This window comes from Pristiophorus japonicus, chromosome 12 (genome assembly GCF_044704955.1).
Source record: "Pristiophorus japonicus isolate sPriJap1 chromosome 12, sPriJap1.hap1, whole genome shotgun sequence".
In the NCBI taxonomy this organism is placed as follows: Eukaryota; Metazoa; Chordata; class Chondrichthyes; family Pristiophoridae; genus Pristiophorus; species Pristiophorus japonicus.
Window position 1 is genome coordinate 88,616,709 of NC_091988.1, and position 13,816 is coordinate 88,630,524.

Here is a 13,816-nt window from a genome sequence, read left to right on the forward strand (position 1 = left end):
AAGTGTGGAGTATCATTCCCTCCATTCCATTATAAAAATTTCATTTTTTTTTAAATAATAAGTTTTATTTTTTTCAAGTTTATGATATTTCAGCTTCTGCCCTAATCCCATGTGTATGCCCCAATCTTTATTTCACTTTCAGTAAAATGATTTTTTAAAAAGGTGAATAATAATCAGTGCTCTTTACTTCCTGGTTTGCTGTCTGGGAAAATTCTTAAATATGATTGGCTGCTCAGCCTGCTTGATGACTTCACCGTTCCTGGACACCAGAGATTCCCGTATAGATAGCGCCAGAATGAAATTGCCGTAATAGGCAAAATCTACGCCACAGAGCCCGCTAAATCTTTGTGGGCAGCGACAAGCGCCATCCCTTTATTACTGACCGCAGAATTTGGGCCATTATTTGGAGGTGCAAATGTCTCACATTTTAAATCATCTTATTGTGCCAGAGCCCTCAAAAAAAAAAAGTTGCAACAGCAGCTTAGAATTGAAGAGATTATCCAGGCAGATTATTAGGCCCTACAAATTCAAGTTCATTGCCACAATTCCGCTGAAAAACCTTTAAGGCTATTCGCATTGGTTAGGAATGGACTGAGAGGTCTAGAGTAAATGACTGCCCATTGTAAAAGAGTTGGATCCTTGAGTGAACCAACAGTGCAAGCCCATGGAGGACATGTCCTACTTTGTGTTGAAAATCTGTCTTGATCAAAACCTCTGTACTCTCAAAACATCTATGGACCCTGATGCAATCTTGAATATATCAATGGTAGCATAGTGGTTATGTTACTGGACGAGCATTCCAGAGATGAGAGTTCAAATCCCATCACGGCTGCTGGGGAATTTAAATTCAGTTAATTAAATAAATCTAGAAACTACTGGATTGTCATAAAAACCCATCTGGTTCACTAATGTCCTTTAGGGAAGGAAATATGTCACCCTTACCTGGTCTGGCCTATATGTGACTCCAGACCCACACTTAACTGCTTTCTGAAATGGCCTAGCAAGCCACTCAGTTGTGGAGTTGCTCACCACCATCTTCTCAAGGGCAATAAATGCTGGCCTTGCCTGTGACGCCAACATCTTGTGAGTGAACTTAAAAAATATAACAGACCCCTAAATGTAGTGCAACTCCTTAGACCTTCCTGGAGATGGTGCAGGGCGAGTCTCTTCGGCAATTAATTTGCTGCATTGGTGGAAGACTTGAAGAACAGCCAGCGAGTCCAGTACTTCCACCTGGTTTTGTAGGTCTGCAGTGCCGGAGTGAATCCTATACTATCTAACTCAAGAGTGAAACCCAAACTCTTCCCTACCTAGACCATAATCCTGTAACACTCACCCAAGGCCAAGAGCTCCAGTAAACCAAATGAGATACTGTCTGGCACAGCTTGAGATGATATGGAGGCGAAAGAATGAGTCAGGCCAGAGGCAACCTGGTTGATCGATTGCGGGTACTATTAAACAATACATTTCTGGTGCCATACCTGATACAGCAGATAAGTAGACTCAACTAATTCAGGCCTTAGTGGATAAAACATCACATCAGGTGCTTGAAGCTGCCAGTTATACCGCTCTGGAAGAGCCCCAAAACGTTTCCATATGGCATAATAAAAGGCATGAAGGCAAATGGCATCTTCTACATCACCTGTCAAAACCTAAAATAAATAAAAAGACCATTATAAAAAGCCACACTTAAAGGTTATAAAAAGACTAGAAAAATGGCAATTTTAAAATTAATGAAAATACCTGAAGACCAGGGAAAAACGCCTGTAGTGAATCAATCCATGTGTTCATTAGTTGGCCATTAAACATATTCACATTAACATAGAGCGGAGGATCTCCCTCTCCCTCATTACAAGCTTCACGCCTGCACGTTAAGAAATACATTAATAGAAATTTAAAACTATGATCTAGCAGTAAATTCCAATTGATAATAAACTGTAGAGCTGGAGGAGTCCACTGACCCCAACACTCCTTCATAACATTTCTTTCCACTTAATTTTGTTACTGTCCAAATACAGTAAGTACGAGTAGACCATCAAGATATTACCACAGACAACATCTCAGTTTATCAAGTTGGTATATCTCCAATGCTGTATACCATGTGGTAATTTATTGTATGTTTGTTTTTGAAGGCTGAGGCAAGAATCACAAGATTCTCAAATGTGGAGCATTGTGATCTGCAGACCCCAAATTATTTATAAAGACATGGCATGACATGCATAGCTAAGCAGACTAATAAAATGGTGCAACAGCAGTGTACAAAAAACATCAAGATTGTTGGCGAGCTCGTAATCCATTGCTCAATCCTCGGACTCTCTACATGGCAGCCGACTGTAGTTTAAAAAAAAATTATATCTGGACTGAAAGAGGAAACTAACTTCTATGTACTCGAGACACACATTTTTAGGAACAGAGGCAAATAAGCCCATCCATTTTTCAGAGACCTATCACTCCTTTTCATCATATTCCTCAGTCCCATCTCTTTCTAGAGAATCAAACTGATGTATACTGTCCACTCGCCTTCTGGTAACAACAAGAGGTTTTTCTATATCAAAGACACCCTTTCCCAGCTCCAATACTTTCCTTTATTCTGGTGCAATATTGCTGTAATTTCAAATTGCCTAAAAATACTATGGCCAGAGGAAAAAAATTCCCCCAAAAAGTGTGTTGTATTAACGAAGAGGCATAGAAAATATTAGAAAAGGCTTTGCTATAATTGCTGGCTCATTCCTGCAGTGCATTGTTAAAAAGTGTAGTCATAGTTGTTTTGTCAGCAGAAAGTAAAAAAATATGATTGGCGACTAATCACCGATAGAATGTGCGATTCCAGGACCATGGTATGAAACTTCAGAGCTGCACTGGCAACCAGTCTGCTTATGGCTAAGTGCAGAAACATGGCTGTTCTATTGTGAAACAGGGAACTGCCAGTAAATCAAAGAACATCCCAACAAGCTCCAGCCCCAGCCCCATCCCAGCAAGGAGCATTGTACTTGCATACCATTTGCCACAATCAGGTGCTATTTTATTATAACTTCGATACAGTACAACTTGCATAACTATCAAATCACAAAATGAATGTGGCATGAAACGGATTTCTACAGTCCTAAAAACAATTCTGCTGTTCTCAAAGGCTTTGCACACTTCAAACCACAACCAGTACCTGGAAATACCGCGAATGGATTTAGTTGCTGTTTTTGAAACCTTATGCAAATTAAATCAATCAGCAAGCCTCAAGCTGTGCATTATACAGCACAGAAATCAGGTTATAATTATCACTACTTGGATCATAGGTACCAACAATATACCATTGCTCACATTCGAGAAGGGATTCTGCTCTATACTATTAACATTTCCTAAAATAGAGTGGACCAACAATTCCCCATAATGTAAAACTAGGAAAATCAAGCACAAGTTAAAAATAGTTTGTCTTGAATTGATTCGATAAGCCAATCCCATTTGCTCCAGGTAACAGTATCTTGTGTCATTCGAGTTATTCAAAATGTGTTCAGTGGAGGCAAAAAGAAACCCCATTGTTTAATACTGACTGAGTTATAAGTTTACATTGCACGTTAAATCTAACAGGTGTTTGGTAGGGCTTCTCAATTAATGGCTTAAGTTAATTTTCATAACGGTTCCTTCTTTCATCATTACTTTACAAGCTACATGATACAATGCTCCAATAAAATATGTAAGAAAAATTACAGAAATTTACTAGAATTACATGAATTTTCTGAGTGAATGTACAATTACATGAAAATCTGTAACAAGATGCTAAGAGGCACAAAATTTTAAAACGCAAATCTAGGAAAGCTGGCTGTAGCAAGATAATTATCCATGAACTTAAAAGATACAGTTTAAGAATATCATACCCTCTCCTCAGATGATGCTGAATGCTTTCATAAGCAGCATTAAACATCTCCAGATCTTCACTTTCTCCAAATAGGATGTAGGATTTCAGAAGATACTCATAGAAAGAGTCCATTCCTGCTCCTAATCCACTCTGTTTTCCAACCCAATGTCCAGTCTGAATATTTACCACATTCCCTATGGAAAAGATGAAAGCAAACTAAATGTCCAGAAGTTCAAGTAAATGCTCGAGGTTCAAAAGTTAGTCCCTTGCAAGAAATTCAATTTTAACTGCCAATCAGAGATGACATCTTCTCTTAGCAGTTTGACCGTTCAATTTGGTTAACAAATAGACTCTAAACAGGATGAAGGTTATGCCCAATGAAGGTGCAGAAATTCCAATAGTGGTTGTAAAAACTTCCAAATGGACAGTTAAAAAGCCCATTAGAAATGGAGCACCTCCCTACCCCCCAGAATTCACATCCTATTTTTTTTGTGAATTTAGGGTGCAATGGAAAATGAATCAAACATCAATTACATCCTGAGTGGACACCAATGGTTAAGTAATACACTGAAGTTAAATACACCAGTCATTTTAACTGGTTCACAAATCAACTGATACGGGAAAAGCTCAGGCTATCCGAATGAATAAGGTTTCAATGTACGTTGAAGCTGCAGTTTTCATGGTGTTACACTAGAATAGAAAAAAGCGGATATTTTAATTGTGTCAACTGGTTTAAAAAAAAGTGTAAGCATGCTATTTTCCAAACATGAAAAGTTAGCTTAGCTATTGTTGTAGGGATCTAAAAATGAAGTGAACACACAAAGTTAATTCATCCCCTTTCTCTAATTGGGTCTCCTTATACCAGACAAATAAGGAAGAGAGCCAACAACCTGCTCCTAAGCTTCCAAATATGTCACAAGAGCAACTTGGGAAAGTGTCGCACCTCCACAGCAGGAGGCTATGTTCTGCAAAACAATGAAGTTCAGTTCAGGACATGCACCCAGGTCCCAACATTCATGGCAACGTACGTCAATGCACTTAAATGCTCTACCCCACTGTGTCAACTCCAGGTATAGATGGAGAATACACATCTGTTCAAAACACAGCATGAGTAAAAATGTACATGTAACTAAAAAACAAGGTGGCCGATTCAGTGACCAAAAAAATCCAGGGCCCTGATAATACATTGTGTGTTGCATGACTGAACACCTGTATTGTGGTCACACCAGTTTGGTTATAAAATAATGTATCCTGACTGACAGGAGATACACAAAGATTACACTATATTAGTGGATATCCCATGGCATTGCTTAGTCAGATGATATGAATGAATGTCTTAACGTAATTATGAGGTTTTCTCAGTTTCTTTTTCTAATTTGGTCAGTTTCTCCTTAGTTTCAAGATCTTTGTTCGGTTGCACATCTTCTGCTTCTCTCATGCAGAATTGCGCATGTTTATCCTTTTACGGGCCTGCTTCTGCCATTCTCCGTCTCTCCCTTTCCCCTCATCTGCCTATTTTTGCTCCTTATATCTGACTTTCTCCTGTAATGTTCTCTGCCTTTCTCCTTTTCAATGCTTATTGTTGTGATCTGTCTGTATTCTCCTGTTGTGGCTGAGGTCTATGAGGCATGAATGGGGAATATCAGGTCGGTGGAGTGTCGAGGGGAGGCGGAGAGGGTATCTCAGTTAAGCAATTCCATTCGGGTGTGGGAGGTCGGTAGGTTGTCAAGGGTGGCTAGAAGAGCAAGGCTTTGGTAAAGGTGGACAAGGACAAGGCAATTCGAGAGGGAGGCCACTGGTCAAAGAGGGTGATGTAGGCGGAGAGGATCTCCTGCTATGAATGGATATCAGAGCAGATCACAGGAAATAAACATACTAAAAGCACAGTAAGCATTTTCAATTAGACTTAAGCCACAGCCCTAGGTGGAGAGAGTAGTAGCTCAGGGTGGGCCAAAAGTCCCTTTCTCAAAGACCTCAAACAAGTGGAGCTGAGTAGCCCTCAAAGTTGCAATGCAACAGATCCAAAACAGGATTTAATCACTGGGACCCAAATAAAAGAAATCGGCTTGATATTGTTGCATTTAAATGCATCACAAAAACATTAGATATGGCATGGCATATGCCTGACAGAAAAGGCACAACAGTACAATGTTACACTTTACTGAAATGTGCCTTATTTGCAAGATTTTATATTATATTGTATAGCTATTACTATACCTTAGTGCATTCTCCCAAATATTTGGAGCAAAAATATAAGTGCCACTGTGTAATCCACAAACATACAGATGGACGGAAGTTCCATATTCAAGCTAAATAATTGTTATTTTTAAATATACAATAATACGATGACAAGTTCAATAAGAGAAACTGCTGACTCTCTACAGCAAGCTCCTGCTGTTGATCAAGTTATTAAGGAGAGCAATCAACTGAAAGCAAGGAGGATAAATTAAAAACAGCAGCGCAAAAATTTTAATTGTCTGAGACGCCTGATATCTTGGCAACAACTTTTTGTAGTACGCTAAGGACTAAAAATAAAATGAACCGTGCATTTTCTTTTATTGTAATTTGTAACATGTACATTAAAAGTGAACTATAATCTTCGCCAGTCACGCGATCCTGGTGACATAACCATGGCAACTTCTCTCAGAAGTTACAGATTTAGCCACAAACACAAAGCTGTCCTTCTAATTAATCAAGGATTCAGCCACTTGTTACCCAAACATTGAAATGTAGGATTCAGATGTTTTAAATGAAAACAGGCCACATTATAGCTCAGCTCTCGTCACAAGCTGCAATTTAATGTTTAAAGAAAACGTTCCTGATGTAAAACAGCCAATCAAAATATTAAGAGTTTGTGTCATTAAATTGCAGCTTTTGTGAAGTTTCACGAGTAATTCAGAAGCCCAAATAATGCATTAAGTACCTAGCAGTCCTGTCTCATCGCTTCTCAGTTTCCAGAGGGCTCTCACAGCTTGGCGAGCTACCCACTCAAATGTAGAATCCCCAATGAGGCGGCTCAGGATTCCAAACTCCACAAGCAGAGAGCCAGCTCCAGCAGTGCAGGTTTCATTAAGACAAGTTGAAGGCACCCCTTTCTTTAGATTCACCTGCAAGTTTTTTTTTTAAACAAAAGGTAGAGTACTTTACTTCATTACTTTCTGCTGTGCATAGTGCAAAATAAAATCAAGATCAGCAGCTAATTAAATCGCCACAATACATCCCCAGAACCTTTGGCTTGCTTCAGTTTGAATGAGCTTCACTCTGAAGTCAAGGTCCCATGTTCCACTTGAACAAGTGATTGCAGTTCATTCATCTGTGACAAACCCTCAAATATCTTCTGTGACAAACTCCCCAATATCTTCTGTCCATACCTCATCTTTTGTCAAGACAATGTAAAGCAAAAGTACCTGCTCTTCTCAGCTGTAACTACTACTGTGGATGTGGCTACTGCACATTGTTCACTTGTTCTGACTGAACACCTTTCAAATTAGCAGGAATAATGTTCATTTTGCAGGACAAGCAAGATAATCAAGCAAACTTAAAATGTAATTTTTAAAAAGCTGGAAACTGATGGCCAACTTCTTCAGGTGCAGTTTAAACAATTTTGAAATCCTACATTTCAATATTTAAATCATATTTAAAATGTAGTTCACAGATACAGTCCTACCTGCTTATGCCGACATTTCAGGCAGCATTCCAACTGTCAACATAAGCGATTCCTTTGAATTGATGTCAAGCTGACCAAGCAGCTTGCTATCACTGTGATTTACCTGCGGTGGAAGGATACAATAAAAAGAAGCCCATATGAAAGAGAAAGCCCCCAGCAAGCAGGAGTTTGTGAACAGTTAAACCTTGGGGCATAGAGATGGCACAGGAGCTGGGATGATGTTCAGTCAAACTGCGCTAAAGGTGTTTGTCAGTCCAGGTCGGGCGGTGAGCACTGCACGCACTAGGATTACAGGAGTCACTCAGGAAGGAGTTTGCCGGTCCATGTTAGGTGTTGACGTAAGTGGTAAGCAGCACAAGCCTTTAATGCAATTAGAGACTTAAAAACGTTGTAGATTTAAGCAGTCCAGAGTTAATGTTGATGTCGACAAATGGTAAGTTTTTTGTTTAAATGTAAAGGAACTTTGCCGTGATATTTTTGTCACCATAAGTAGGCTGTCGACCTAACTGAGGTCAAGATAAGTGGATAGGACTGTACTAGCATTCAAAGTTGAGGTTCAATAAATTTGTGCGAAAAAGGAAATTAACTGCAATTTTACAGTACTATCACACAACAACTGATTTTACATTGGCCTTACGAAGAGCGCTTACTTACACCATTAGTTTCTGACCATGTCTCACACCCACCTACCTGTCAGCAACTCTGCACTTACTGATTTGTCAAGAACAGATGCCAGGTAACCTGGGTTCCAAGTCATGCCAGTAGCCAGCCATAAGTAAATCTGGCTAATCCATACTGGGGTTGTCATGGGTGCAGGAGACAGAAGTTTTGGGTACAGAAACTTGCATTTATCAAGCGCCGTTAAGCTCTCCTCGAAAGCCAGTGTAAAAACATGTATTATGCTTTCTCAAAGCTTTAAGATAGCTCTTCGGGCTGGTGTTCTAAAATCTTATAAGTAACTCCGCACCGGTCTTGATTGTTCTCAAACGTATACTATTCCCTACCCTGCGCCCAGAAATCAAGCAACCTGCTCCCAAGCTTGCGCCAATACCACTCCGATGGATGAAATTCCTCAATTTTACCTCTCCACAGGAGATAACAACCTCTGCTCAGCAATTCCAAAAAGTGGCACAACCAAGATTGTAATTTTTTCACTTGCATGAGGGAGAAAAGGAAAAGGATGCACAAGTCCACAGGACGACCAATGCATTTGCCAATCATACTTTGTGCTTAAATATATAGTTAAAAGGCAAGAAATACTCTAATTCCAAAACTAAATATTATGGATTACTTGAACTTGTAATAGTTTTCACTTACCATTACACAAAATAAAGATGTTTGACAATGTTATAGTTGTTTGCATATATAAAAAGCAGACAACAGTTCATAACTCAAACACCATGCGTCACATACCCTAGGATGAGGAATGCCAGTTTTGGTGTTTTCAAATGCTGGCAGCAATCTCACAGCCAAGTCACGAGCCAAGTGAAGCAACTCATCATCATAACCCTCTGGGGCCATGTTTCCGAAGGGCTGAGCAGGGTCCATTATAATCATATGAGCAGATAGCAAGCTTCCTAATATCCTACAGCAAAACAAAACAAGCTGTTAAAGGACAACTAGAAATATGTGCTGTGAGGAGAAAAGGTAGATATTTGCTTTCTTTGGTGAGTTTTTAGGATTAAAACTGCAATGAAGATTAAACACAGAAATTCAGGGATATTTAGCACCAAGGAGGAGGATATGTGATGAGAAAAAAATCCCAAGCACACTCCAGTACATAAATCAAGTGGTCATTCTTCATGCAAGTGTTGAGATTGTGAGTGTTAGCAGGCCACTGAACCAAGCTTTCACTAAAAGCTAGTGAACAGGCATAAAAAGTTGTCAAAAAGGCTAAAGGAATGTTAACCTTTATCTTAAAGGAGCTGGAGAGAAAGGGGAGGAAGTTATGCTTCAGTTGTAGAGAGCCTTGACCAGACCCCATCTGGAGTAATGCGTTCAGTTTTGGGCACCACACCGCAGGAAAGATATATTGGCCTTGGAAGGGGTACAGCAGATTCACCAGAAATAATACCTGGGTAAAATTATGAGGACAAGTAGCATAAACTTGGCATGTATTCCCTCGAGATTAGACGGTTAAGGGGTGATCCAATCAACCTATTTAAAATGATCAGTAGTATAGATAGAAAATCTATTCCCTCTGGCGGGGGAATCCAGAACAAGAGGTCATAATCTTAAAATTAGAGCTGGGTCATTTGCAGTGAAATCAGGAAGCGTAGTTTCACAAACAGAGTTCCCACATTTCCACTAATCTGGAACTTGCTTCCCCCTAAATACTGGATGCTGGGTCAATTGAAATGTTCAAGACTGAGATTGATAAATAAGTAAGGGTATCAACGGATATAATGGTGGAACAGACTTGAGGGCTGAATGGCCGACTGCTATACCCATTTTTGTACGCTAGGCATTACAGTCAAGCTTGACCTTCTCACCTAATACACACACAAACTTCTGGGGCTGGGGGGGGGTTGTTGAGTAGTAACATGGATCAGAAATGCTGAGGTACAGGAAGTAGGAGGCCTACGGCTCACCTGATAGTCGCCTCAAAGACTTGCACGGTTGAATCTTTATTAAAAGAGACTGTGGTAATCACCAGCTTCACTGCTCTCTTGAACTCTGAAGCATTGCCCAAAACCTGTAGAGTGAACAGAAAAATGTTGCTATAATTTTTATAATTCGTCAGATTAAGAAGTGTGAAATGAGTAAATGCTGCACAGTGAGCATTTAGCTTCCCAAATAAGCTATCAGAAATACACTGCAAAACGAGGGTGCACAGTATGAAATGGCAAGTGATCTTTTCCATCATCAACTCCATTCGTAACAATTCAAGATAGCTAGCCAGAAATTTCCATTAAACACTTTTCCCTTTGTATTTTAATCCAATTTAGCGCAGCAGTTTAATATACATGGGAAAGTACAAATCTAATCAAAATCAGCACATGTCCTAACAAATGCGTCCATAACCTCTTGAAGGCAGGGGAGGTGGAGAAAGCGGAGAGAAATGGAGAACTATAAAGTTGGGAAAATGCAAACATAGAACTTGGCACAGTGCTTGTTACAAGTTTCAACTTGGTACAGGGATATAGGTTTGCACTCTCTGGGCTCAATTTTGGCCATGACTTGCTCCAATTTTTTTTGAAAAAGTTGGTTTTTCTGGCGCAAGTTTAAAAACGCCATTTTCCCCAATAAACTTGCTCCAGAGTAACTCAGTTAGGATTTTTTTTTTTTTTTAAAGTTGAGTTTTTTTTTCCCCAAAAGGGCACGTTCCCAGCTACTTACACCAGTTTTGACCATTTCTGCCACTTTAGCCAGCTAAACCTTACTCCAAATCGACTTAGGTCAGCATATATGGCCAGCTCTGAAAAACATTGCGGGCAGTTAAGAATTCGGCGCAGGTTGGTACATTTAAAGCACCGCAGTTCCAAACTTCACACCATTTATTCTGATCATTCTTTCTTGGGTCCAAAGTGGATAATCTCAGCCAGCGAAAACAACCTTTCAACATCTATTTAATCAACTTAGCTTATAGTATTTCAACTCATTACTTGATCTAGTTTAAGTTATAGGTAGATATGAAATATTTAAATATGTAACATGAACCACTACAAGTACAGAAGCCAAAAAAACAGAACCTTCTTCCCCTCTCTGCACCGAATTCCCACTTACCAAATTCCCAACTTTTGCACTCCGTTTCTGACAACTCTGAGCGACCCTGAATAAATACTGCAGGATATTCCCCACTCACCAGGCGAACATCAGGTGTCCCTTCAGCCAGGGATAGGGGCAGCGAGCTTCGGGTCCTGACGACAGCTTGCAGGGCGAGGAGCATGCGCGCAGACTCCACTGCGCATGCGGACAGCAGCCGGCAGTGTTTTCTGCACCTCCCCCCCCCCCGCCCCACCCCCCAGCATTTTTTTCGTCGCTGTTTCCAGCGCGCAAAGTCGGCGCAGTTAGGGTAAGTGCACCGAGAAAAGGGGTTGGGGAAAATTGGGCCCTCCATTCCCCACACAGGAAGATAGCAATCTTGGGCATAGGTCAGAAAGAAACCAAACAGAAACTAGACGATTCAACAGGGGCCAATCAAACACCTTCCAGCTTCTATACAGTGTAAAGGCCTGGTTGCATATCTCCAGCCTGTACCTTCTGATGGTGTATGGCAGACATAGAAGAGTAACTTCAAACACTCCACCTATTAACATTAAAGTTATAGTATGCTATAGAGATGCAAGAACTATAGAGTAGTGTAAATGGGGGATTTCAACTTTCCTAATATAGACTAGCACAATAATAGTGTATAGGGCAGAGAGGGGGTAGAATTTCTTAAGTGTGTTCAGAACTTACTTGATCAGTAAGTTTCCGGCCCAATGAGGAAGGAGGCATTGCTGGATCTGGTTCTGGGGAATGAGGTAGGTCAAGTGGAGCAAGTGTCAGTCGGTGAATGTTTGGGGAACACTGATCATAGTATCATACAGTTTAGATTAGCTATAGAAAAGGGCAGGGATAAATCTAGAGTAAAAATACATAATTGGAGGAAGGTAAATTTTAGTGAGATGAGAATGGATCTGGTCCGGGTAAATTGAAATCAAAGATTGGCAGGCAAAACTGTAGTGGAACAATGGGCTGCCTTTAAGGAGGAAATAGTTCGGGTACAGTCGAGGTACATTCCCAATAGGGGGAAAGGTAGGGCAACTAAAGTCAGAGCTCCCTGAATGACGAAAAAGTAAGTATGAAGCAGGAAAAGAGTGCTAATGACAGATGTCAGGTCGAGAATACATCTGAGAATCAGGCTAAATATAGAAAGTTCAGAGGAGAAGAGAAGAAGAAAATAAGGGGCAGAGAGAGGTTATGAGAATACAATGACAGCTAACATAAAAGGTAATCCAAAAGTCTTCTATAAGCATATAAATAGTAAACGGGTAGTAAGAGGAATGGTGGGGCCAATTAGAGATGAAAAAGATGACGTACACATGGAGGCAGAGGGTATGGCTAAGGTACTAAATAAGTACTTCACCAAAGGAAGATGCTGCCATAGAACATAGTAAAGGAGGAGGTAGAGGAGATACTGGATGGGGTAAGAATTGATAAAGATGAGGTACTAAGAAAGACTGGCTGTACTTAAAGTAGATAAGTCACCAGGACCAGATGGATGCATCCTAAGGGACAGAGGGAATTAAAGGAAGAAATTGCAGAGATACTGCCCATAATCTTCCAATCCTCCTTAGAAACAAGGGTGGTGCCAAAAGACTGGAGGATTGCAAATGTTACACCCTTGTTCAAAAAAAGGTGTCAAGATAAACCCAGCAACTACAGACCAGTCAGTTTAACCTCAGTAGTGGGGAAGCTTTTAGAAACAATAATCAGGGACAAAATTAACAGTCACTTGGACAAGTGTTGATTAATTAAGGAAAGCCAGCATGGATCTGTTAAAGGCAAATCGTGTTTCACCAAGTTGATTTGAGTTTTTTGATGAGGTAACAGAGAAAGTTGATGAGGACAATGCGGTTAATATGGTGTATATGAATTTTCAAAAGACGTTCGACAAAGTGCCACATAATCGGCTTCCCAGCAAAGTTGAAGCCCGTAGAATAAAAGGGACAGTGGCAGCATGAATACAAAATTGGCTAAGTGTCAAGAAAGAGAGAGTAGTGGTGAACGGTTGTTTTTCGGACAGGAGGAAGGTATGCAGTGGTGTTCCCCAGGGGTCTGTATAGGACCACTGCTTTTCTTGATAGATATTAATGACTTAGATGTGGGTGTACAGGGCACAATTTTAAAATTTTCAGATGACAAAACTTGTGAAGTATAGTGAACAGTGAGGAGGACAGTGATTGACTTCAACAGGACATAGACAGGCTGGTGGTGGGCAGAAAAGTGCGAAGTGATACATTTTGGTAGAAAGAATGAGGAGTGGAAATATAAACTAAAGGGTAAAAACCTAATGGGGGTGTATGAACAGAGAGACCTAGGGGTATATGTGCACAAATCGTTGAAGGTGTCAGGGCAAGCTGAGAAAGCAGTTAAAAAAGCTTATGGGATCGTGGACTTCATGAATAGAGGTATAGAGTACAAAAGCGTGGAAATTATGATGAACCTGTATAAAACACTGGTTTGACCTCAACTGGAGTGTTGTGTCCAATTCTGGGCTTTAGGAAGGATGTAAAGGCCTTAGAGAGGGTGCAGAAAAGATTTACAAGAATTATTCCAGGGATGAGAGACTTAAATTATGTGGATAGACTGGA

At 40.2% G+C, this 13,816-nt stretch overlaps 1 protein-coding gene across 2 annotated transcripts in view; it reads right to left on the reverse strand.

Annotated features, from left to right (window-relative positions):
- edem1 (ER degradation enhancer, mannosidase alpha-like 1) overlaps positions 1 to 13,816 on the reverse strand; it is a 47,535-nt gene that overhangs the window by 15,912 nt on the left and 17,807 nt on the right. For both annotated transcript variants that reach the window (XM_070895727.1, XM_070895728.1), the window contains exons 3-8: positions 10,109 to 10,212; positions 8,931 to 9,102; positions 6,774 to 6,957; positions 3,870 to 4,044; positions 1,744 to 1,864; positions 1,482 to 1,652 (exon numbers count right to left, since the gene is read on the reverse strand). In XM_070895727.1, coding sequence (XP_070751828.1) covers positions 1,482 to 1,652; positions 1,744 to 1,864; positions 3,870 to 4,044; positions 6,774 to 6,957; positions 8,931 to 9,102; positions 10,109 to 10,212 — 927 coding nt within the window. The remainder of the gene's footprint in view (positions 1 to 1,481; positions 1,653 to 1,743; positions 1,865 to 3,869; positions 4,045 to 6,773; positions 6,958 to 8,930; positions 9,103 to 10,108; positions 10,213 to 13,816) is intronic.